This window comes from Lithobates pipiens, unplaced genomic scaffold, assembly GCF_037356315.1.
Source record: "Lithobates pipiens isolate NorthernLeopardFrog02 unplaced genomic scaffold, aLitPip1_a1.2 Scaffold_16, whole genome shotgun sequence".
NCBI classification, from domain to species: domain Eukaryota; kingdom Metazoa; phylum Chordata; class Amphibia; order Anura; family Ranidae; genus Lithobates; species Lithobates pipiens.
This window is the reverse complement of record NW_027507748.1, coordinates 575,234,564-575,257,947: the sequence shown is the minus strand read 5'-3', so window position 1 is coordinate 575,257,947 and position 23,384 is coordinate 575,234,564. Positions and strand designations below refer to the sequence as shown.

The window sequence follows — 23,384 nt, the reverse complement described above, 5'->3', positions numbered from 1 at the left end:
CGGCTTTTGACCACTGTCCCTGGACAGTAGTCTTTTCTACTACTGCCTGAAAGACTGGCATCTGTCGTTACCACTTTCCAGATAATAGGTCTGAAGGATTTCCCTTTCAGATTCTGGGTTAGTAACCACCAATTGAGGCTTTGGGACAGCTGCATTGGCAAGTCTAAAGCTTGAATTGTTTTGCTCCAAGTAAACAGGATACTGTTTTGCAACAGTCTTGAATGGAACTGGGCATAGGGAACCGCTTCCAATGAAGCCACCATCTTTTCTAGCAACCTCATGCAAAGGCGAATGGCAGGATCGCCTTTTGACCTGACCATCCACACCAGCTCTCTCATGGAGTTTATTTTTGCCTGAGGAAAGAACACTTTTCTGGGCTGTGTTTATGATCAGACCCAAGTACTCCAGCCTTTTTATCAGTTTTAAAAGGAAGATTTCTCTAGGTTGAGAATCCAACCTAAACTTTTCCAGGTAACTGGTTGTAATGCACACGCTTTGCACTAAACGAGCAGACTGGTCTATCGGCAATAGATCGTCCAAGTACGCCAAGATTATAATGCCCTGTGGCCTTAACCTGGCTAGAGGCCAGGATTTTTCTAAACACCTGGGGTGCTGTAGCTAGCCCCGAAAACTTAACCTCACAGCCTGCACTGCAGCTTCAGTACGTCAACAAGCAGTATAATGTAAAGAAAAATAGGAGGGCCGGGTGCTGTGTCAGTGAACTACAGAGAAAAGGATTTTACAGCGAGTACAAAAAATCCTATTCTCTTACAGTCACCGACTGACACAGCTCCTCTTAGACCATTGGGACGTCCCCAAGCAGTGCCAAAATGAAGGGTGGGAAAACAGCATAAAAACTTCACCCACAATGGCATGTGGGAACTAGTATAAACTTTACCCACAAAAACGACAGTGTGTGGGAATAACCAAAAAAACTTTTTTTTTTTTGTGGGTAAAAAGTGCAATTGCAATTATACAGCAGTCTGCAAAAAAAAAACTTTGCGGCCAACACACTGCACTGACATCTACCTTGTAGAATTTTGCAAAAGTGTAAACAGACGACCAAGTCGCTGCTTTACACACTTGAGCGACAGATGCTTGATGTCAAAAGTCCCAAGACGTTCCGATTGCCCTTGTGGAGTGGGCCGTGACCAGAAAGGGGGGCATTTGCCCCTTCAAAGCGTAGGCCTGTACTACATCTGTCTGATCCACCTGGAAATGGTGGCCGACGAGACCGCCATGCCTTTTTTCAGACCAGCCACCAAAATAAAACAAGGAGTCTGACTTCCGAAAGGGAGCCGTAGCAGACAAATACACCCTCAGAGCCTGAACCACGTCCAGGGAATGAAGGGCCACCTCCTTAGGATGTGTCGGCTTAGGACACAGAGATGGCAACAATGTCTTCATTGATGTGGAATGCCAAAACCACCTTCGGCAGAAAAGAAGGTTGCGGATGCAACACCACCTTATTCTTGTGAATAACCAGATAGGGCGACTTGCAAGACAAGGCTGCCAGTTCCGAAACCCTCCTGGCCGAAGTAACGGCCACTAGAAAGACCACTTTCTGGGAAAGAGTCAGAGGGATCTCTCTGATATTTTCAAATGGCAGTTTTTGAAGCGCCGATAACACCAGGTTCAGATCTCACGGGGGCTAACAGAAGCACTGGAGGAACTACATGTCGGACCCCTTCAACAAAAGTGCTCACTAGAGAGTGAGACGCCAGAAGTCGCAAAAAAAAAAAAAAAAAAAAAAAAAAAAAGACAGCCAAAGCTCTCCTGCGTCCTTTAATGGTGCTTAAGGCCAATTTCTGGTCTACTCCTTGCTGTAGAAGTTGTCCTGGGTCCAGAATCTGGCGACTTAGATAATCCGCCTGCCAGTTCTCCACTCCTGGGATGTAAATGGCTGACAGGGCCGGTACATGTCGCTCTGCCCACTGAAGGATGTGAGCGACCTCCTGTGCAGCGGCCAAGCTTCTTGTTCTTCCTTGGGCGATTGACATATGCCACCTCCGTGGAGTTGTCTGACTGGATCCCGATCGGATGCCCTCAAAGTCTTATCGACCATGTGGACAGGCATAGCCTGATCGCTCTCAGCTCAAGCAGATTGATCGGCAACTTAGATTCCTCCACCGACCAGAGGCCCTGGGTCGACTGAACTCCCATTAATCCACCCCAGCTGGTCCATTTCAGAGGTAGGAACGACTTCCCGGACCGAAGTGTGGGGACCTCAGCCACCAGAGCAGGGAATCCCTAACTGGCTCACCTGAATCTGCCGATCCAGGGAAAAAAAGATTTGTCCCATTTTTTCAAAATCTCCTTCTGCGGGACTCGGAGGCCACCATGAGTCCCAGGACTCGCATGCAGAAACGCAGCGACGACCACCTGCTGTTCATCAGCAGTTTTACCGCGGCTCTGAGAGTCTGCAGCTTGTCTGAAGGGAGAAACACTCTTGCTTCCATGGAGTCCAGCAGAAAGCTTAGGTACTCCAAGCATTGAGTCAGTACAATCACCGACTTTTTTAGGTTCAACAGCCACCCAAATTCCTACAGGGTTTGCATGGCGATTGCCACATCCTCCTCCAACTCTGAGGTGGATGATGCTCTCAGGAGGAGATCGTCTAGGTCAGTGATGATGAACCTTGGCAGCCCAGATGTTTTGGAACTACATTTCCCATGATGCTCAGCTACACTGCAGAGTGCATGAGCATCATGGGAAATGTAGTTCCAAAACATCTGGGGTGCCAAGGTTCACCATCACTGGTCTAGGTAACCCACGATCGCGATCCAGCGTTGCCGCAGCAATGCCAAAACAGGAGCCAATACCTTGGTAAAGACTCGGGGGGGCTGAAGCCAAACCAAAAAGGAGAGCCACAAACCGTAGCGGGCTACCCCAACTGCAAATCGCAGAAATCTCCAATGCAGAAGGCATATGGGTATGTGCAGGTACGCATCCTGGATGTCCAAAGATGCCAGGGAGTCCCCTTGATGGAGTGCAGCGACTACTGAGAAAACCGATTCCATTCTGAACCTCTGTATTTTTACAAAGTAATTGAGGGCTTTTAGGTACAAGATTGGACGTACCCCTTCCATTTTGGGGACTACAAACAGGTTTGAGTAGAACCCCTGGAAATGTTCCAATTCCGGAACAGGTACTATTACCTCGTGACTCCGCAGGTACCTTACCACCACCAATAGGGCCTCCCAGCGAGTCGAGAGTACGGGTATGCTGGAGGGGAGGAATTTTTTGTGGCCAAGAGAGGAACGCCATCTTGTAGCCTGAAAAAAAAAAATAAAAAAAAAAATCAGATCGCAGACCCATTGGTCGGACAGCCGAGAGGCCCACCGGGCTGCAAACTCCCGAAGGCGACCCCCCCCCCCCCCCACCCGTGTTGCGGTTGGGGGCAAATCTTCATGTGGTAGCACTTTTGCTTGCAGGATTGCGGTTCCAGGGATGCTTTGGTCCTTCAGAAAGCATCCTGTCAGGCTGGGGACAAGCCTTCCTGGCCTGTGGCAGTAGTGTCAGGCGTGGCTTCTTAGCCTTCCTGGCCTGTGGCAGTAGTGTACTCTTACCACCTGTGGCATTTTTTTATGTCATCCAATGAGGCTCCAAATAGCCGGTCGCCAAGGAAGGGAAGATCAGTCAGGGCTTTCTTAGATGCCTGACCAGCATTTTAGCCAAATCAGGCGCCTCAGCACCACTGCCGACACTGAAGCCCTGGACAACAGGGGGAGAGTGTCCAGGGCCGCGTCACAAATGTACTTAAGGCCTTGCATTAATTTGTCTGCTAGTTCCATGCAGACAAGAGAGGCCTGTTGCTCTCCCAATTCGGGGTGTACAAGTTTTGCCCACTCAGTGAGAGTCTGCGACACAAGTGCGGATGCCAGTACTGGTCGCATAGTTGACCCCACAACTGTAAACAAGGAACGAGCCACTGCCTCAGCCTTCCTGTCCGTGAGGTCCTTAAAAGGGAGGAGTCCCCTCTACCTGGATCATGGTTACTTTGTTTAACTTGGATGGGGGGGGGGTCCACGACCGGAGGAACTGACCACTTTAACCCTTTTCACCCACACACCGCCTCCATCTTGGCAATGAATGAATTAAGGACCGCCGACAAAAGCGTCCAGAGGCACGGGCACTGTCTGCAGGCGAACCGGTTGCAATTGCCTGGATTTCGGGGGAAGACACACCAGTTTCTGAAGCCATGCTGACCCTACCCTGTCTGCCACCTGTTGGGAACTTAGGACAGAGATGTCCCACCCTCCTAACTGCTGCTAGCTGAGGGGCTCTTTCCCGCAGGACTCACCACCCTGACTGGTTCTGCGCCATACAGCTAATAGTGTCTGTGTCAGCTCCCAGGTGCATAGGAGACCACACTGTGCTGTGCAGAGCTGCTCCGAATGACACTGAAACTGACCAAAAACATGTTCAGGCTTCAAGAAAATGGCCGCCGAGCGTCCAGTATAAAAGGACATAATCAGAGGGAAAATGGCCGTAGTAAAATGACCACAGAGCAAGCGGCTCCTTGGTCACACCAAAAATGGCCGCGGAGCACTGTATACCATCAACTGCTGGTACCTTCCATTTTTTTGTGAATTTCTCTTCCATGGGATAGAGAACTGAGAATCTCTTTGGAGGGAGAAAATGCCTATCTGGGTGATCCCATTCAGCATAAATAAGCCGTTCTAGTAATGCATGGACAGGAAACGCAGGCAAAGGCTGTGAAGGTTTTAAAGGAACCCAAGGAAGAAACCGAGCTTTCAGCAGACTCCGTTAGGAGAAACATGAAAGTGGAACGAACCATCTCTGTAAGAGATTGTATCAGCAATTGCTCAGATTGCGAGGCTGAAAAAAGGTTCATCTACTGTTTTTTCCTCCGCAGGAGTCATCAGTTTGTCTTTCCTCCTGATCGCCTGAGGGTAACACGTCATCTTGTGCCCACTGTTCCCCTTGCAAAGGGTTTAAGGTGGAGAGGGGGGATCTAGCACGCTTCCTATGCATTTGAATGGTCGATGCGATTACAGCCACTAATCTCCCTTCCAGGCCCTGCAGGGAGGAAAATACCTCTTCAGTCACGTATACAGGGGCCGAGATGTGAGAAGCAGTTTCACCATCACTTTGTTCCAGTGGCTCACCCTGGCTTGCCATATCTGGTATTTCAGACGAGGATGACAGTGTGGAGACACGACTGGAGTTCCTAACTCCTGGGGGTGAAATCTGTGGTACCTTTTTGGTACGCATAGTCCTGAGCACAAAAGCAGAGGCACTATTAGTTTGCACTACTTGCTGAATATAGTCATGACAGAATGATGGCGCTATCAAGTTCAGCCTAGTGCTTGGAAAAATGTCCTTCCTCTATTAGGAATACCACATGCAGCCCTTACGTGCCCCACTGCTCCTGTGTCCCGAGTGTAGCCTGCTTGCTTCCTCCTTGCTATCAGCTGAGGAGAGACTGCCCCAGCTGATCCCTAAGCCCGCTTGTGTCATGCGACCTTGTGGACGCCCCGCCCATTTGTAAACCCGCCCTCTCCTTTTCCGTTTGAAAATTATTCCTGCGATCTGCAGACTTAACACAAGAGGGGGGGGGCAGAGCCCACGACACAGCAGGCAGAGGAAAACAACTATTGAAGCACAAAAAAAAAACAATAAAATGGGGACTTCCGGGGGAATTACTACAAGGGGGGGGGGGTGGGGAGTACAACCACCGCTGTTTCCCTAACCCTTCTGGTCTTGGGAGGGGAGGGGGGGGGCGTGCATTTTGGCTGATCTCTTATCTTGAGAGGAAACCCCCTGTGGAAGCTGCTGCGGCCACACACAGACTGACACTGAGCTAAGTGAAGACAACAGATTAAGGTATGTACATGTACTCTAGTGGAGATTTAAGGCATGACAACATTTTTTCCCCACAAAGAAGGAATCATAGGTGGACTTTTTAGTTCCTAAATTTCTTCTCTTACCTTATCCCTGCCGCAGGATTTGCTGATTTGTCAGTCAATCCAGCCTTCACCCATCACGGCGGGTTGCGTTTTGCAAACCTTCAAGGAACAGGTCCCTTTTTATGAGGGTTCCACTCCCTTGGACCTGTAAAAGCATCCTGCCAGGAAAAGAGTTTAGGTAATATAGCATGACCAAAGCCCTGGGTCCCGGGGTCCGACACTGCAAAGAAGCGTTACAGGCAAAACCTTGTGCTTCAAAACGAGGCCCGGGTACCATCCACTTTGACCTCAGTGGCACTTTGGATGGATACGGTCTATGGAGGCTATTTGCATCCAGCATGGATCCCTCCTGGAGCTCTTCAGAGCACATCTTCACTCGTGACCAACACCTTAAATACTGGCGAAAAACACTGACGTGCTCCTGGTAGGAGGAGGGATTATACAGAGAGTGAACTTCCTTTATTGGGTATACCAGTGTCCATCACCTGAAGGTGCCTATATACTAGAGGTCGACCGATATGGGTTTTTCTCTGGCCGATGCCGATATTTAGAAATCATGGCGGCCGATAGCCGATATATGATGCCGATTTTTTTGGGCCGATATGTTAGGCCGATTTTATTTTATTTATTTATTTTTAATCCCCCTTGATCTAACACACCTTTCCCACTGGGGCGTTTTTTAAGGCGCTTTTGGGCTAAAAATAGCGCCTGTAAAGTGCCTGCAAAATGGCTCCCCTGCAGTCTGTGTGAAAGACAGAGTGCTTTCACACTGAGGCGATGCGCTGGCAGGATCTTAAAAAAAAAGTCCTGCAAGCAGCACGTTTGGAGTGGTGTATACCGCTCCTCCACCACTCCCGAAGCGCATGCAATGCGATTTGGCAGCGGTGCTTCATGGGCGCATTTAACCTCTTCCTTGGCCGCTAGCTGGGTTATATGTGCCCCACTAGCAGCCAAATAGCACCGCTAAAATGATGGTAAAGAGCCGCTAAAACTTGCGTTTTACCATCAACGTCTGCCCGCTCCAGTGTGAAAGCAGCCTTCATAAGTGATACAGAAAATTTCTTACACTTAAAGCGGAGGTCCACCCTAAAATGGACCTTCCGCTCATCGGATTCCTCCCCCCCTCCGGCGCCACAATTGGCACCTTTCAGGGGGGAGGGGGGGTGCAGTTACCTGGATAATCCAGGTAACTGCACCCACTTCCGGGCTAGCTCTCTGCGGAAAGGGGCATACATTACGCCCCTTTCCGCAAGTGCCCGCCCCCTTCCGCAAGTGCCCCGCTGCCTGCTGGGAAACACACAGATCCCAGAGGCAGCGGGGAGCGTCCTCATTGCGCAGCGCGGCTCGCGCATGCGCAGTAGGGAACCGGGAAATTAAGCCGAAAGGCTCCATTTCCTGATTCCCATACCCAAGATGGCGGCGGCGGCAGCACTCGAGTGTCGATCTAGAGATCGGCTTCGGGTGCCGACATCGCGGGCGCGCTGGACAGGTAAGTGTCACTATTTTAAAAGTCAGCAGCTGCAGTATTTGTAGCTGCTGGCTTTAAAAAAAAAAAAAAAAAAAAAAAAAAAAAAACGCGGAGTCCCGCTTTAAACATTTATTAAACAAAACAAACCTCCAATCAGTTTACTTGTATGTTTGATCTAGATAAAAAAAAAAAAAAAAAACCTATATATTAAATAAAAAACGGGTAGTCAAAACTTTTGGACAAAAAAAAAAAATAAATAAATAAAAAAAAATGGGCTAACTTTACTGTTTTTATTTTATTTTTATTTTTTAAATGGTGTATTTTTTTCCCAAAAAATGCATTTGAAAGACCTCTGTGCAAATGCCGTGTGACATAAAATATTGCAACAACCGCTATTTTATTCCCTAGGATCTCTGCTAAAAAAATATATATATAATTTTTGGGGGGGTCTAAGTGATTTTCTGGCAGAAAAGACAGGATATTTACTTGTAAGCAACAAGTGTCAGAAAAGATTTAGTCTTTAAATGGTTAAACTGAGAACTTCTACACAGGGATGACTTCATTCATTCAGAAGTGTAAACATTGTATCATTTAGTTCTTTTCTTGGCAGTCTGCCCAGAGAGGAGGAAAGTGTTGCTATGACGACTCAGCAACTTACACTGACTTCTTACAGAAGTCATTTCAAAGTCCCGCTGTAGAATCGGCTTTTTATCAACACAATCGGCCGATGCCGATTATTTAAAAAACGGCAAATATCGGCCGATATATCGGTCGACCTCTACTATATACCCATCAAGTTATTACTTAGGCTCTGTGTCCCATGATGTACGATAAAGAAAAAAAAAAAAAAAAAAAAAAAAAAAAAGAACAAACATTTGATTCTTTTAGATCAAACTAATGAACTTTAGCCTGTAAACGAGGTCAGTTTAACCACTTAACTAATTGCCACCTGACGGCAGGGCAGTGCGGCTCTCGCTCTGAAACGCCGTCATATGACAGCATCACAGAACGCCCGCGTCATGGTGCGACCCCGATCTCTGTAAAGAGCACATCAGTGCCCTGATTACAATATAGAGCCAACTGTGTCACCAGTGCCCACCATTGCCCATCAATGGCATCAAATAGTGCCCATTAACGATGCCAGTCAGTGCTGCCCATCAATGTGCCACCTAATCAATGCCCACCAGTTCAGCCTACAGGTGCACATCAGTGTCGCCTCATTAGCGCACATCAGTGAAGGAGACAAAATTTGTCAGTAAATTTTTTTTTTTTTTTACAAAAAAGCACCCGACCCCTGGTGGCCGGAGGGCGAAACTCCACCCTCCGTACCTTGCAACGGCTCTATTGGCATTCAGCTGTCCTTCCTGCGAGTTTAGTTTCTGTCTGGCTCCGGGAGGTGACGTCATGGCTCTACTATGAAGGTAAACCTGTGACTATGGCGATTCCTCCTTTTTATTCATGTGATGGGAAATGAGCGGTGTGGCTGTAGGAATATACCAACGTTGGAACAGAGTGCCTTAAAGAGATACATCCTCCATGCAGTTCAGGTCCAGAAGGAGTGATATGTCAGTTGCAATATTTGATCTCTGATATGGGATCTATGTAGCTGGTAAGAGTCAGTATTATCGGTGGTGGAAAGTCTTTTTCCTGCCTTCTTGGTGACACTTTTCCGTTGGTGGGGTTCATCACGGTGGAAATTATAAGCGAGATGGACTAATATTTTGCATTAAGAATTTAAGCTCTAATCAGAGTAGTGTATATATTTATGCATGCACAATTTAATATTATATATATATATATATATATATATATATATATATATATATATATATATATATATATATATATATATATATATATATATATATATATATATATATATATATATATATATATATATATATATATATATATATATATATATTTTTTTTTTTTTTTTTTTCTTTTTTTTTTTTCTCCTTTTGTACAATTTATTTTTTGCATGAATTACATTTCACATTAATATTGTTTGTCAATATTTGTATTACTTTATTACAGTGGTTGTAAACCCTGTTACACCACTTTTACCTACAGGTAAGTCTTATAGATACCGTGAATATCTCCTAAACTTGCACAGTTACATCATTGGCACATGCACATTGAAGAAACGGGCCGCTCGTGCAGTTTCTTCAGTAGCCGAGTCATGAACAGCGGCTCCCATGAGCATGCGTGGGAATTACGCAATCGCAGCTCCAGTCAATCACAACGCCGGAGCTCAGGAACCGGGAAATAACTCCGGGAGACATGTCACCGGTCACAGCGGTGATCGTTGCGACAGCTTCGATCCAAGGTATTTCATAATGAGCTAATATGCGATTCATACTAGCTCATTATGCCTTTGGCTTGCAGGTTTTTGTAAGGCCTTCCCTGAAAAGTACAGGCTCATGTTGTGTAAAAAAAAAAAAAAAAAAAAAATAGCCTGAGCTACTGAGTCAAGTACACGAAAGGCATTTTAAAAAATGATCAAAGAGTAGAGAGGTTTATTGGCATCTAGAGCTCCACCAGCTAGCTGGAAAATATTCATAGGTTTCAAATGTATTACCTAGTGTTATTTCTTTTGTTTTATTTATTTATTTTTTTAATTCTTTATTTTATTTTCACATAAAAGTTAAAGCGGAGGTCCACCCTAAAGTGGACCTTCCGCTCATCGGAACCCTCCCCCCTCCGGTGCCACAATCGGCACCTTTCAGGGGGGAGGGGGGTGCAGTTACCTGGATAATCCAGGTAACTGCACCCACTTCCGGGACAGCTCTCTGCGGAAAGGGGCGTAACTTACGCCCCTTTCCGCAAATGCCCGCCCCTTCCCGCAAGTGCCCCGCTGCCTGCTGGGAAACACACATCTCCCAGAGGCAGCGGGGAGCGTCCTTATTGCGCAGCGAGATTCGCGCATGCGCAGTAGGGAACCGGGAAATGAAGCCGAAAGGCTCCATTTCCTGATTCCCATACCCAAGATGGCGGCGGCAGGACCCGACAGACGACCTAGCGATCGGCTTCGGGTGCCGACATCGCGGGCGCGCTGGACAGGTAAGTGTCACTATTTTAAAAGTCAGCAGCTGCAGTATTTGTAGCTGCTGGCTTTATAAAAAAAAAAAAAAAAAAAAAAAAAAAAAAAAAAAAACGCGGAGTCCCGGTGGACTCCCGCTTTAAACATGGAGGAAAAAAAAAAAAAAAAAAAAAAAAAAATTATTAAACATTCAGCACTACCATTCAACAGCACCAGTGTACAATGCATCCCAGACAAATTAAAGAAATTAAAAGCAGCAATCTTGCCAGAGCAAATAACAGTGACAGAAAATATATTTATAAGAGATAGATAGATGATACAAACAGTACAAGTGCAGTAAACAACCTAGTGTTATTTCTGACCATCATGAAGAAAGGTACAAAACCCACTACAATATCTCTTTAACCACTACAATACAGGGCACTTTCGCCCCCTTCCTTCCCAGCCCAATTTTCAGCTTTCATCACTCTCGCACTTTCAATGACAATTGCGCGGTCATGCTGCACTGTACCCAAATTAAATTTTTATCATTTTGTTCGCACAAATAGAGCTTTATTTTGGTGGTATTTATTCACAACTCCATTTTTTATTTTTTGCGATATAAACACAAAAAACTGCGGAAATTTGGAAAAAAAACAATAATTTTCTTTTTTCTATTTTAAAAGAAATCCAATAAAAATCTAATTTTGTCAAATTTAAGCCAAAATGTATTCTGCTACGTTTTTGGTAAAAAAAAATTCTGTTAAGTGTATAATTGGTTTGTGTGATCACAGACATATGTACGCAAATGATCACGTACATATGTGTGCAGATAATCATTGGAACATGTGATTTTAGTGGGACATATGTTTTTTTTATTTGGGGACATGTGTGGTGACATGTGTATTGTGGTGATGCGTGTTTACACTAGACTGGTGATCAGTTAGTAAAAAGCTGTAAACAACAGCTCATACTCACTGATCACCAGCCGGCTGCAGCGATCTGCTCTCCTCAGCGATGACTTCTGTGTGAGGAGAGGAGGAGCCGATTGCCTAGCAACCGGCTGTTTGTTTACATCACATGACGGCCGTGATTGGACACGGCCGTCATGTGATCAGGAGGGCCAATCAGAGCCCTCCTGCCGATCTGAGATGCGCCGTGTCCGGGTGACACGAGCACATCGGGATCGCGCGCGATCCTCCTCCTTCTGAAGGACATTCCTGAACGTCCTCTCAGAAGTAGAGAGCTCCCACCCGGCCGTATATGTACATTGGCCGGGTGGGAAGTGGTTAAAAGCAGTACAGTAGGATACTTACACTGATGGTTGGATATGGCTAAAGCAAGGAACGTGATGAATGCTATAAAGGCCAGGATAAAGAAGAAAATTCCAACGCAAAGGAAGAAGCGAAGACCTTTCAGCCATGTTCTCCAGAAGTCTTGTATATACATAATGTGTGTGATGAGGGCCCACAGGGCCAAGACACCTAATAAAAATAAAGAGAAATGACAATATTAGTCCATTAAGGAAACATGCTGCATATGCAGTATCCACATACTGTAGGTACATAACATTGCTTTACTCTTAATACTGAACATTCAAAGTTTGAAATGAGGCTATGCACGGTTGGCTGAGGGTAATACTGCATCTATTCAACATACCCCTCTAAGGGCTTATTCGCACGATATGTGTTGGGCAGGGATGCCCAATCCAGACCCAATGCAATAAGCCTGATGTCTATATAGTGTGTATTCTTCACGCTCACCCTTCATGAATAATACAATGAAAATCAGCTGCAGTGCTCAAAGTTTTAAGTAGTAGCATAAAGCAATAAACAGTTGTAAATTCACACTGACATTGTACTACCCCAAATTCTGTAAATACAAATACAATATTACACATGTAATAAGCAATTAATATATACAGTATGTGAATATATAAGCAAAAAGTTCCAAGTGTAGGAAGGAAGGAAGGAAGGAAGGAAGGAAGGAAGGAAGGAAGGACATAGAACAGTGTAGTGTCCTCAACGCCTTTCATTGAGAAAATAAAACCACCACCACTACCACCACCCCCCTAACAGTTCCAGGAAATCCAGAAGATTTCCACCACAGAAAATTAGGGCAGACTCCTACCTCCTAAGATGGACCTTTAACCACTTAACAACCGCCCTATAGCCGAATGACGGCTACAGGGCGGTTTCTTAACTCTGGGAGGCCGTCATATGACGTCCTCCCAGAATTCCGCTCTTGCGCGCCCCCCTGGGGCGCGCACTCGAGAGCATCCGTGACCGCCGGGTCCACAGGACCCAACACATCACGGATCATGGTAAACGGCCGCTCATATCGGCCGTTTACCACGTGATCGCTCCGTCAAATGACGGAGCGATCACTTGTAAACAAACCGGCGTCATGTTATGACGCCGGTTCCTCCCTCCCCCTCTCTGTACCGATCGGAACAGCGGATGGGGAAGAGATCGGTGTCAGCAGCGATGTGGGCTGCATCTGCAGTGCCCACATCGCTGCTCACCGAAAATATACTCTGCAATACCCTGCAACACCCGCCAATACCCTGCAACCCCCGCCAATACCCTGCAACCCCCGCCAATACCCTGCAACATTCTGCAATGCTCTGCAACCCCCGCCAATACCCTGCAACACTCTGCAACCCCCGCCAATACCCTGCAACACTCTGCAATGCTCTGCAACCCCCGCCAATACCCTGCAACACACGTCAATACCCTGCAACCCCCGCCAATACCCTGCAACATTCTGCAATGCTCTGCAACCCCCGCCAATACCCTGCAACACTCTGCAACCCCCGCCAATACCCTGCAACACTCTGCAATGCTCTGCAACCCCCGCCAATACCCTGCAACACACGCCAATACCCTGCAACGCAATACTCTGCAACGCCATACTCTGAGATACCCAGCCATAGACATCCCCCCCCCCCCCCCCCCCGCCGCCCTCCGGTGCTTCTACCGACTCGCCAATACGATCAAATCCAGAATCTTTTTTTTTTTTTTTTCAGGCTTCCCAGCTTAGAGGTGAGATTGACCCCATATCTCACTGTAAAGAGGACCCGTCATGCCATATTCCTATTACAAGGGATGTTTACATTCCTTGTAATAGGAATAAAAGTGATCAAAAAAATTATTTTTGAAGAATAAAAAATGTCAAACTAAAATAAAGTAAAATGAACAATAAAATTATTATTATTTTTTTAAAGCGCCCCTGTCCCCATGTGCTCGCATGCAGAAGCGAACGCATACACAAGTCCCGCCCACATATGAAAACGGTGTTCAAACCACACATGCGAGGTATCGCTGCGAACGTTAGAGCGAGAGCAATAATTCTAGCCCTCCAACTCAAAACATATAACCAGTAAAAAAAAAAATAATAATTAAATCGTCGCCTATGGGGATTTTTAAGTAGCGACGTTTGGCGCCATTCCACGAGCGTGTGCAATTTTGAAGAGTGACATGTTAGGTATCTATTTACTCAGCGTAACTTCATCTTTCACATTATGCAAAAATTGGGCTAACTTTACTGTGTTTTTTTTTTTTTTTTAAGCACAAAACTGTTTTTTTTCCAAAAAAAAAGCATTCGAAAAATTGCTGCGCAAATACCGTGCGAGATAAAAATTGCAACGACTACCATTGTATTCTCCAGAGTGTTTGCTAAAAAAACATATATAATGTTTTGGGATTCTATGTAATTTTCTAGCAAATAAATTATGATTTTTACATGTAGGAGAGAAAATGTCAGAATTGTCCTGGGTGCTTCAGAACGCCTGATGGCGCTCCCTGCATGTTGGGCCTCTGCATGTGGCCACACTGTGTAAAAGTCTCACACATGTGGTATCGCCGTACTCGGGAGTAATAGCAGAATGTGTTTTGGGGTGTAATTTGTGGTATGCATATGCTGTGTGTGAGAAATAAACTGATAATATGACAATTTTGGGGAAAAAAAATAAAAAAAATCTTGATTTTGCAAAGAATTGTGGGAAAAAAATGACAACTTAAAACTCATCATGCCTCTTACTAAATACCTTGGAATGTCTTCTTTCCAAAAAGGGGTCATTTGTACTTTTCTGGCATGTTAGGGTCTCAAGAATTGAAATAGGCCGTCAGTACTTCAGGTGTGATCAATTTTCAGATATTGGCACCATAGCTTGTGGACTCTATAACGTTCACAAAGACCAAATAATATCCACCAATTTGTAATTTTTACCAAAGATATGTAGTAGTATAAATTTTGGCCAAAATTTATGAAGAAAAAATTACTAATCTGCTAAATTTTATAACAGAAACAAAGAAAAAATTCATTTTTTTATTTTTATTTTTTTTTTTTTTTACAGAAGAATTTTCTGTATTTTTTCTTTTATAGCACCAAAAATAAAAAACCAAGCGGTGATTAAATACCACCAAAAGAAAGCTCCATTTGTGTGAAAAAAAAAAAAGGACAAAAATTTCATATAGGTCCAGTGTTGCATGACTGAGTAATTGTCATTCAAAATGTGAGAGCACCGAAAGCTGAAAATTGGTCTGGTTATTAAGGGTGTTTAAGTGCCCAGTGGTCAAGTGGTTAAACTATAAAAACGTCAAGACAGGCTCCCTTTAAAGTGGAGTTCCACCCAAAAGTTGAACTTCCGCTTAATTGCCGCCTCCTCCCCTCTTCAGGTGTCACATTTGGCACCTTTCAGAGAGGGGAGGGGGGGAACCCATTTTTGACATGTCCCCTTCCCCACTTCCAGGAGACTAGGCCATGGCCCCTCCTCCTTCCGCCACCAGGGCAATCAGAAAGCGCAGTGCGCTTCACACATGCGCAGTAGGGACCTGGCTGTGAATCCGAAGGGCTTTGCTGCTGGGTTCCCTTACCTAAAATGGCGACGGCTGCACCCACAGTTGATCCGAACATCGGCTGCAGTGCCAACATCGCAGGCTCCCTGGACAGGCAAGTGTCCATATAGTAAAAGTCAACAGCTACAGTATTTGTATTGTACTGACTTAAAGTGGAGTTCTGCCTTGTGGGGAAATAAATAAGAATTAAAGTGGTTGTAAACCCTTACAAACCACTTTGACCTACAGGTAAGCCTAGATTAAGGCTTACCTGTAGGTCCAAGAAATATCTCCTAAACCTATATGGTTTAGGAGATATTTGCCCGAAAACAGGCACCGCTGTCTACGGCGCAGGCGCACTGAGCACGGCATTCTCAACGACGGAGCTGCCGTGCGTGTCGTCTCCCATGCGCATGCGCGGGAGTGACGTCATCGCGGCTTCCCCGAATGACAGCGGAGCTGCGAGACCCCACCAAGAAGATGGATGTGGCGGACTACAGGGAACAGCGGCGACTTCGCTGGCTCCTGTGTCAGGTAAGTGACACATAATGGACTACTATGCGATGCATAGTAGTCCATTATGCTTTGCAGGGAATGAAAGAGGAAGTAAACTCATCAGGGTTTACTTCCTCTTTAAGAAAGCCAGGATCTGCAGTAACGGGGGATCCAACCTCGTCAACTCGCAAATGTCTCCCCCCCCCCCCTCCACAAAAGGTTTCTTTTGCCGGTATTTGATCCCCTCCATTTTATTTTTTTACGCTAAAAACAAAAAACACACACACTTTATTAATAAATATATTTTCTTAGTCAATTTAGGCCAATATGTATTCTGGAAAATATTTTGGTAAAAATAACAAATAATTGTATATGGATTCGTTTGAGCAAAAGTTATAGCGCCTGCAAACTAAGGGATTTTTTTCAACACTAGGAATGGCGGCAATCAGCAACTTATAGAGGAACTGTGATATTGCGGCGGACAAAATCAGATACAGGGGGAACAGAAAACCTCCCCCCTCCCTCTTTTGGGGACCTGTGTCTCCTTTCTTAAAAAAAAAAAAAAATAATAATAATAATATGGGGGATGAGGGGGGGGTAGGCAAGTGTCATTTGTCAAACATAGCGCACAAAAGTGGGCTCACGTTATAAAAATCATAAACATGGGCAAATCCACTTTGCACTGCCAGTGCACTTGGAAGTGCAGTCGCTCTAAATCTAAAGGGTAGATCTGAAAGGAGTGGAAGCTCTGCTGATTTTATCATCCAATCAGGTGCAAGCTAAAATGTGTTTTTTATTTTCCTTGCATGTCCCCCTCAAATCTACAGTGACTGCACTTCCAAGTGTACCTTCATGTGCACTTGCCGTGCAAAGTGGATTTTCCTTTAGTAAATAACCCCCACAGTTCAGTGTTGAACTTTGCTCACAGAAGTTTTCTGACAAAGAGAGCAGAAAGCAATGCCCACTCAGCTTTGTAATAAAAAGTGACTGAAGAACCTCAAAAACATGACATAGCTTTTTTTTCCCCTCAGGATATGAAACTGCAGAGTCACAGTTGTTTTTTCATAAACTGGTGACAGAACAGATTTCACAAGTCCCTGTACATCTGTGACCTCTTGACATTCTCTAAAACTGGTCCTACAGTTTACGTGACAAAATAACTTTTTTATATATATTTTTTTCAATGCAACGGGGGAGAAGAATACACAGTATGTTAACTAGGTACAGGTTACAGCAAAAAATAGAATATAATCATACGATCCTATCCAATGTCTATCATTTAACAGATCTACAGAGAGAGGGCTTAAAAAGTAATATATAGGCTGTTGAATATAAAATAGATCAGCTTTGCATGTATATATATATATATATATATATATATATGTTTTAATGACCTTGTTTCTGTTTAAGTAATAATAATAATAATAATAATAATACTAATAAAAATGCCATAAATCTATTCCCCATTTTGTAGACACTAACTTTTTTGCAAACCAATATATGCTTATTTCAATTTTTTTTTTGCCAAAAATATGTACGTAATTGGCCTAAACTGAATTTTTTTTTATTTTTATTATTATAGTAAAAGATATTGTTTTTGTTCAAAATTGGGGGGGGGGGGGGGGGGGCGAGATTAAGGGGGATGAGGGGGGGTAAGGGGACATGTCAGTAGTAAAATCCTCCAGGAAAAAGAAAGTAATCCAGTCAAAAAGATAAGATATGGATAACAAAAAAAAGGATTTAAATTTTATGTCTTACAACGTTAAGGGGCTCAACACTGCAAAAAAGAGGCACAAAATTTTGGCGGAACTGACACACCATCAGGCGGATGTGATCTTTTTGCAAGAGACGCACATTCCACATACGTCTAAGATCAGGCTCCATTCTAAAGACTATCCAAGCTGGTATTATGGGGAAACGATTACTAACAGAGCGAGGGGAGTTGCAATAGGGTTCGGGAAAAATACCCGTTTTTTAGTTGAGGGAAGAGAAAACAGACCCAGAAGGAAGATATCTATTTTTGAAAGGAAAACTGGGCAATACAACCTATACATTGGCCAATATTTACTCCCCAAATAAAAACCCCATAACATATTTGAGAAGAACTTTAGCTAGATTACAGGAATTCAAATGTGGATATGTGGTGTTGATGGGAGACCTGAATTTCTGTTTGAACCCTGAAATGGACAGTACGTCCCATGCACGGGGAGGGAGCAAGGTCCAATTGAAAAAGATTATTCAAGATCTGAATAAGAATCAACTAGTTGATGTTTGGAGAGCACAACATCCTAAAAAATTGGATTATACGTTCTTTTCTCCTGTGCATGGGACGTACTCCAGGATTGATTATATCCTGGTGGAACATCGAGTCCTTGAAACAGTTTTGGAAACAAGCATAGAAATAATAAACACAATCAGACCACGCTCCAATAAAAATGAAGATACAGATCCCTGGGTATAGTAAACCAGCCACCAGGTGGCGGTTAAATGACGAATTAATCCGAGACAAAGAAGGTGGTGAAGTAGTAGGAAGAGAATTAGTAAAGTATTTTTCCATAAACGATACCGAGGGCATCTCGGGGCAAGCCCTCTGGGACGCCCATAAGGCTTATATCCGTGGGATCCTGATCGCTAGAGGCACACAGAAAAAAAAAAAAAGAACGGGCTGAAAGAACCAATAAACTAAAATGAGGAAATCCGTAAGATAGAACAACACAAACTCGGGATCGCGGATAAGAAGGTATACCAAAAATGACTAACTAAAAAGGGAAGAACTACATGGGCTAAGAGAACAAGAAACAAAAAAATACTTTAATCAACTAAGGAAAATAAGTTACCAAGACGGGAACAAACCCACAAAATATCTGGCTAATAGACTCCAAAAGAAAAAAAGCTATTAACTATATAGAGAAAATTCAAACAGAACATGGGGACTTGGTGCATACGTCAAAGGAGGTCGGAGAAACATTCAAAAAATACTATGCGAGATTATACGCTATAAAAAACAAGAAGCCCGAAAAAGGGGGGGATATAAACAAAATAGACAGATACCTTAATAACGCGAGACTCCCCCAGATAGGGGAAATAGATCAAGAGAAGTTAGAAAGCCCCATAACGGTTGCTGAAATAAATAACGCACTGGCAGAGTCAGCATTAGGGAAGAGCCCAGGACCTGACGGATTAACAATCTACTATTATAAAAGGTTCAAGGAAATTCTGGTACCGGAACTTTGTCGGTATATGAATGGAATTGGAGAAAAATACGATATAAGTAGAGAGGCATTGTCTGCTTCTATTACTGTCATATTAAAGGAAGGGAAAGACGAGACCAAGTGTGCCAGTTATAGACCAATCTCACTCTTAAATGTAGATACTAAACTATTTGCAAAGGTACTAGCAAATAGAATGAAGACAGTAATGAACTTCCTGGTACACCCTGACCAGGTGGGGTTTGTGCCCGGCCGCGAGGGAAAAGATAATGGGGTTAGAACCTTATTATTGCTATCTTAAAGGGAGAAGACGGAACCCCCGGCTTTACTATTGTCAACAGATGCCCAAAAAGCTTTCGATAGGGTGGACTGGGGATTTATGTTTCAGACAATAGGAAAAATGGGTATTGGCCCAAGGATGGTCAAGTGGATTAAAACCTTGTATCAACATCCCACTGCGACTGTAAACATCAACGGGTTGCCCTCCCCTCCCTTTGAGATGGAAAATGGAACTAGACAGGGCTGTCCGCTCTCGACCCTTCTTTTCGTGCTCTCATTGGAACCTCTACTCGACGATCAGAAATAAACGGGAATTATGGTGGGACAGGAGGAGCACAAACTTGCTGCATATGCAGATGATGTGCCATTTTAAATCAGCAACCCCCAAAGTTCATTAATAAAAGCTATAGAGGCCCTTGACGAATATGGTAAAATATCAAATTTTAAGATAAATCAAACAAAATCGGAAATCCTTAATATAAACGTTAGCAAACAGGAAGAACAAATAATTCAGGGAAAAATGTAGATTTAAGTGGGCAAAAGAACTGAAATACTTAGGAATAAAACTAGCACGAACGCTGGATAAGATGTTCCACTTGAATTACATCCCATTATTAAATGAAATTAAAGCGGCACTTAGGAAGGTAGCTAATGGATCCATTTCCTGGCTTGGCCGAATAAATGTATTTAAAATGTTCATCCTCCCCAAAATATTATATAAATTTCAGATGTTGCCAATCAGTTATTTTTTAAGATTAAACTCGCTAATGAGCAAATATATATGGAATAATAAAAAACCTAGGATCTCCCACAGGGTATTAAAAAACAGGAGAAAAGGAAAGGGGGGCTGGCAGTTCCGGATTTGTACCACTATTACCAAGCAATCTTATTGTCTAGAATAGTCGAATGGGTAAGGGGAAAAAAGGTATGAAAAAAAGGTGGGTGAATCTTGAATGTATATATAGCAAGGCACGACTCTGGGATATAGTGTGGAGTCCCCCAAAATATAGGGCACTGGATATAGCTACAAATGAGTTGACACGGATGGCACTTAAGACGTGGGATGGGGCATATAAAAGATTAAATGGACACTATAACTCACCGATGATAGTTTTAAGGGAGAATGAGTATTTTCCCCCAGGTAAAAAAGAGAGATAGCGGGGAACTGGATAAAAAAAGAAGGGGCATTATTAAATGATATAATCAGAAACAGGAAATTAATTTCACTTGAAGAATTAGTAGGCACCGGATTTATGGTGAATGATAGATGGCGATATCTCCAACTGGCTCACTTTATACAAAGACTGCCCCAGCCACCTAGAGTGGATAATGAATTTACGGGGTTAGAGAAACTCTGTAAGGCAGTTCAGAGTAAAGGTATAATATCAAGGCTATACAAACTGTTGATATCGGCCAGCCAGAGGGAGATACCGCCTTACATAAAAAAATGTGAACACGAACTAGGGTCACAAATAAATCAAGAGATGATAAATAAAATACTGAAAATAACACATAGCTCGGCAATAGATAATAAGACCGCCGAGATGAATTACAAACTCATCTCGCGGTGGTACAACACACCAGATAAAATGGTGAAATACCAACAAGGAAGAACGGCGGAGTGCTGGCGGGGGGTGTAAAGCCATAGGAACAATGACACACATATGGTGGGGTTGCGCAAAAATTAAGACATATTGGGAGGAGATCCTTCAAAAGGATAAAGGAAATAACCCAAACAACTATAAAACTGGACCCCTGGATAGTGATTTTTCACGGGACTGAGGGGGGGAGTTAAACAATATCAGGATACAATTATTCCACATCTTCTAAATGCCGCAAAAAAACTGATTCCCAGGAAATGGTATGAGGTCGAATGCCCAACGATATGGGAATGGGTAGACGCGGTGGAGGGAATATTTAATTGTGAAAGTATAGGCATGAATGATGAAGATGAAAGAATAGCATTTGCAAAAAAATGGAAAGGATGGAAAAAGTTTAAACAGAACTGGAGCTACGCAGTACAGCCAAGACCAAAAAGATAGGATTTAGAGGAGGATGTTTAGAAGAGGAATACTACTGACATCGCGGGGTGGGAGGGGCGAATTGGGTAGAGGGTAGATTATTAGAAAATAGGAGGGGTGACGTAATATGTGTTATATTTTAAACGATAAAGAAATAAAGTTATAAGAGAGATTTATCCCAACTTACAAAAAAAAAAAAAAAAAAAGTGGGAGTAAAGAAACCTGCTACAATGATGTGAAAATAAATAAGAGACAGCGATGAACGTAAAGTTGATTCTAGTCTCCTTGAGGATTCGCTGATGTGGCCAAAAAAAAAAATTGTCTGTTTTTGGTTTATAAAGCAAAAAAATAGAAACTGCAGAGGTGATTAAAAGGAAGCTCGATTTGTGGGAGGGGAGGAAAAAAAATTAAAATTATTTCAAGGGTTCCTCCATGTTGAGAAAGGCTACTTTAGGACAATTAGGATCAAAAATGTATATATTTAAAAAAAGGTAAACTTTTATTACCAGTAGGGTTAACAAATATTAATAGTATTGTAAAAGAAACACAGGAGGGCCCAAACACCACCAACGACATTTTTTTTTTTTTTTCTCTCACAAACATGAGAAGATAAAAGTCACAACTCCAGCATAGGTGAAGTCTGAATTGCTGTAGTGGGAAAGCTGATGCTTTTCGGGAGACAAGCCTCCTTTCTTCGAGAACTTGGCCAACCTGATGCAGTTCCACCATTTATATGAAAATGTAAATACAATGCACTAGGCATTTACGCCTTCTTGTGCTGTACAGCAGGGGTCTCCTACCCCCGGGCCGCGGCCCGCTACCGGGCAGTAGCCCGTTTACAGCCAGGCCATAAAGTGTGCACTGAGGTGAGCAGAGAGATCACTGCACTTCCACCCACACAGCCACGCCGCTACACTGTTGGGGGTGAAGCAGGCGAGCAGAGAGATGACATCTCCCACCGCCCGCATCACCGCTGTCTTCCCCCCCCCCCCCCCATACAGCCCGGCCGGTATACTGTTGGAGGTGAAGCGGGGAAGCAGAGAGATTACATCATCTCTCACAGCCTGCCCCGCATCACTGCTGTTCTCTCTTACGTGGAACCCACCACTCTACTGCACTGCCTCTGTGCTTAGTGACAATTTGCATTTAAGAGGCTGCATCTAGTGGCATGTGGCAATCTGCATCTGGTGGCATGTGTCTGTGGCAATCTGCATCTGGTGGCATGTGGCAATCTGCATCTCGTGGCATGTGACTGGGCATGTGTCAATCTGCATCCAATGGCATGTGTCAATCTGCATCTGGTAGCAGGCAATGTGGAAAGTGGAAATCTGGTGATAGGCAATGTGGCAAGCGCATCTGGTAGCAAATGACAAGCTTTATCTGGTGATAGATTCGGCATTATGGTGAGTTGAACTATTTCATTTTATATTACAATATAATAATAAAAATAATGCACTTCAATCATCCTGACACCATATTAACCATGGTGTTGTGATGAAGTGCTAACACCAGCCATTTCCTGACAAACTGGCCACGAAAAGCTGCATTGTCACCCAGGCCCCCCCCCCCCTTTGGGACTTGCTACAATTTTCATCCACAATGCCGGTCCCCGGTGCCAAAAAGCTTGGGGACCACTGCTGTACAGCATTTTGGAGAGCAGCATCACTTTAAGCATCACTAACGTAGCATTGGATGTGAGATGGAGTGGGAGCTGAGGCTTTTTGTGTTTGGTGTTTGTGTTGTGTATTCCTGTCATAGGCTTTTACTTGGCATAGCATTGGGGGTTCCTGAAAATAGTAGCAACACTTTTAGCTAAAAAGAGCCAAGTCATCTGAACTAGGATACTGTTTAGAAAAGTTTGATTCTGCTGTAATGGGCATAAAGGGAACCTCATAGTGTGACTCGGCCATTTACAGCATATCTGAAATTGCTGACAATTTCACACTGCATAGTTTACTGCAGTATCACTGTAGCCACTTCTGCAAATTGTTTTTAAAGCAAAATTGTCACAGGATACATATGGAAGCTGCTATTGTCAACTGTCTCAAAATGTTTTTTTTATTTTTTATGTCTGTGTCCTGCTGAAGGGATTTCACTTCACTTTCAGGCCTGGAAAAAC

The 23,384-nt window shown here is 43.8% G+C and overlaps 1 protein-coding gene across 1 annotated transcript in view; it reads right to left on the bottom strand.

Moving 5' to 3' along the window:
* Positions 1-23,384, bottom strand: part of SLC48A1 (solute carrier family 48 member 1) — a 40,973-nt gene that overhangs the window by 9,205 nt on the left and 8,384 nt on the right. Inside the window, exon 2 of the mRNA XM_077483766.1 lies at positions 11,740-11,907. Within this exon, the coding sequence (XP_077339892.1) occupies positions 11,740-11,907 (168 nt within the window). The remainder of the gene's footprint in view (positions 1-11,739; positions 11,908-23,384) is intronic.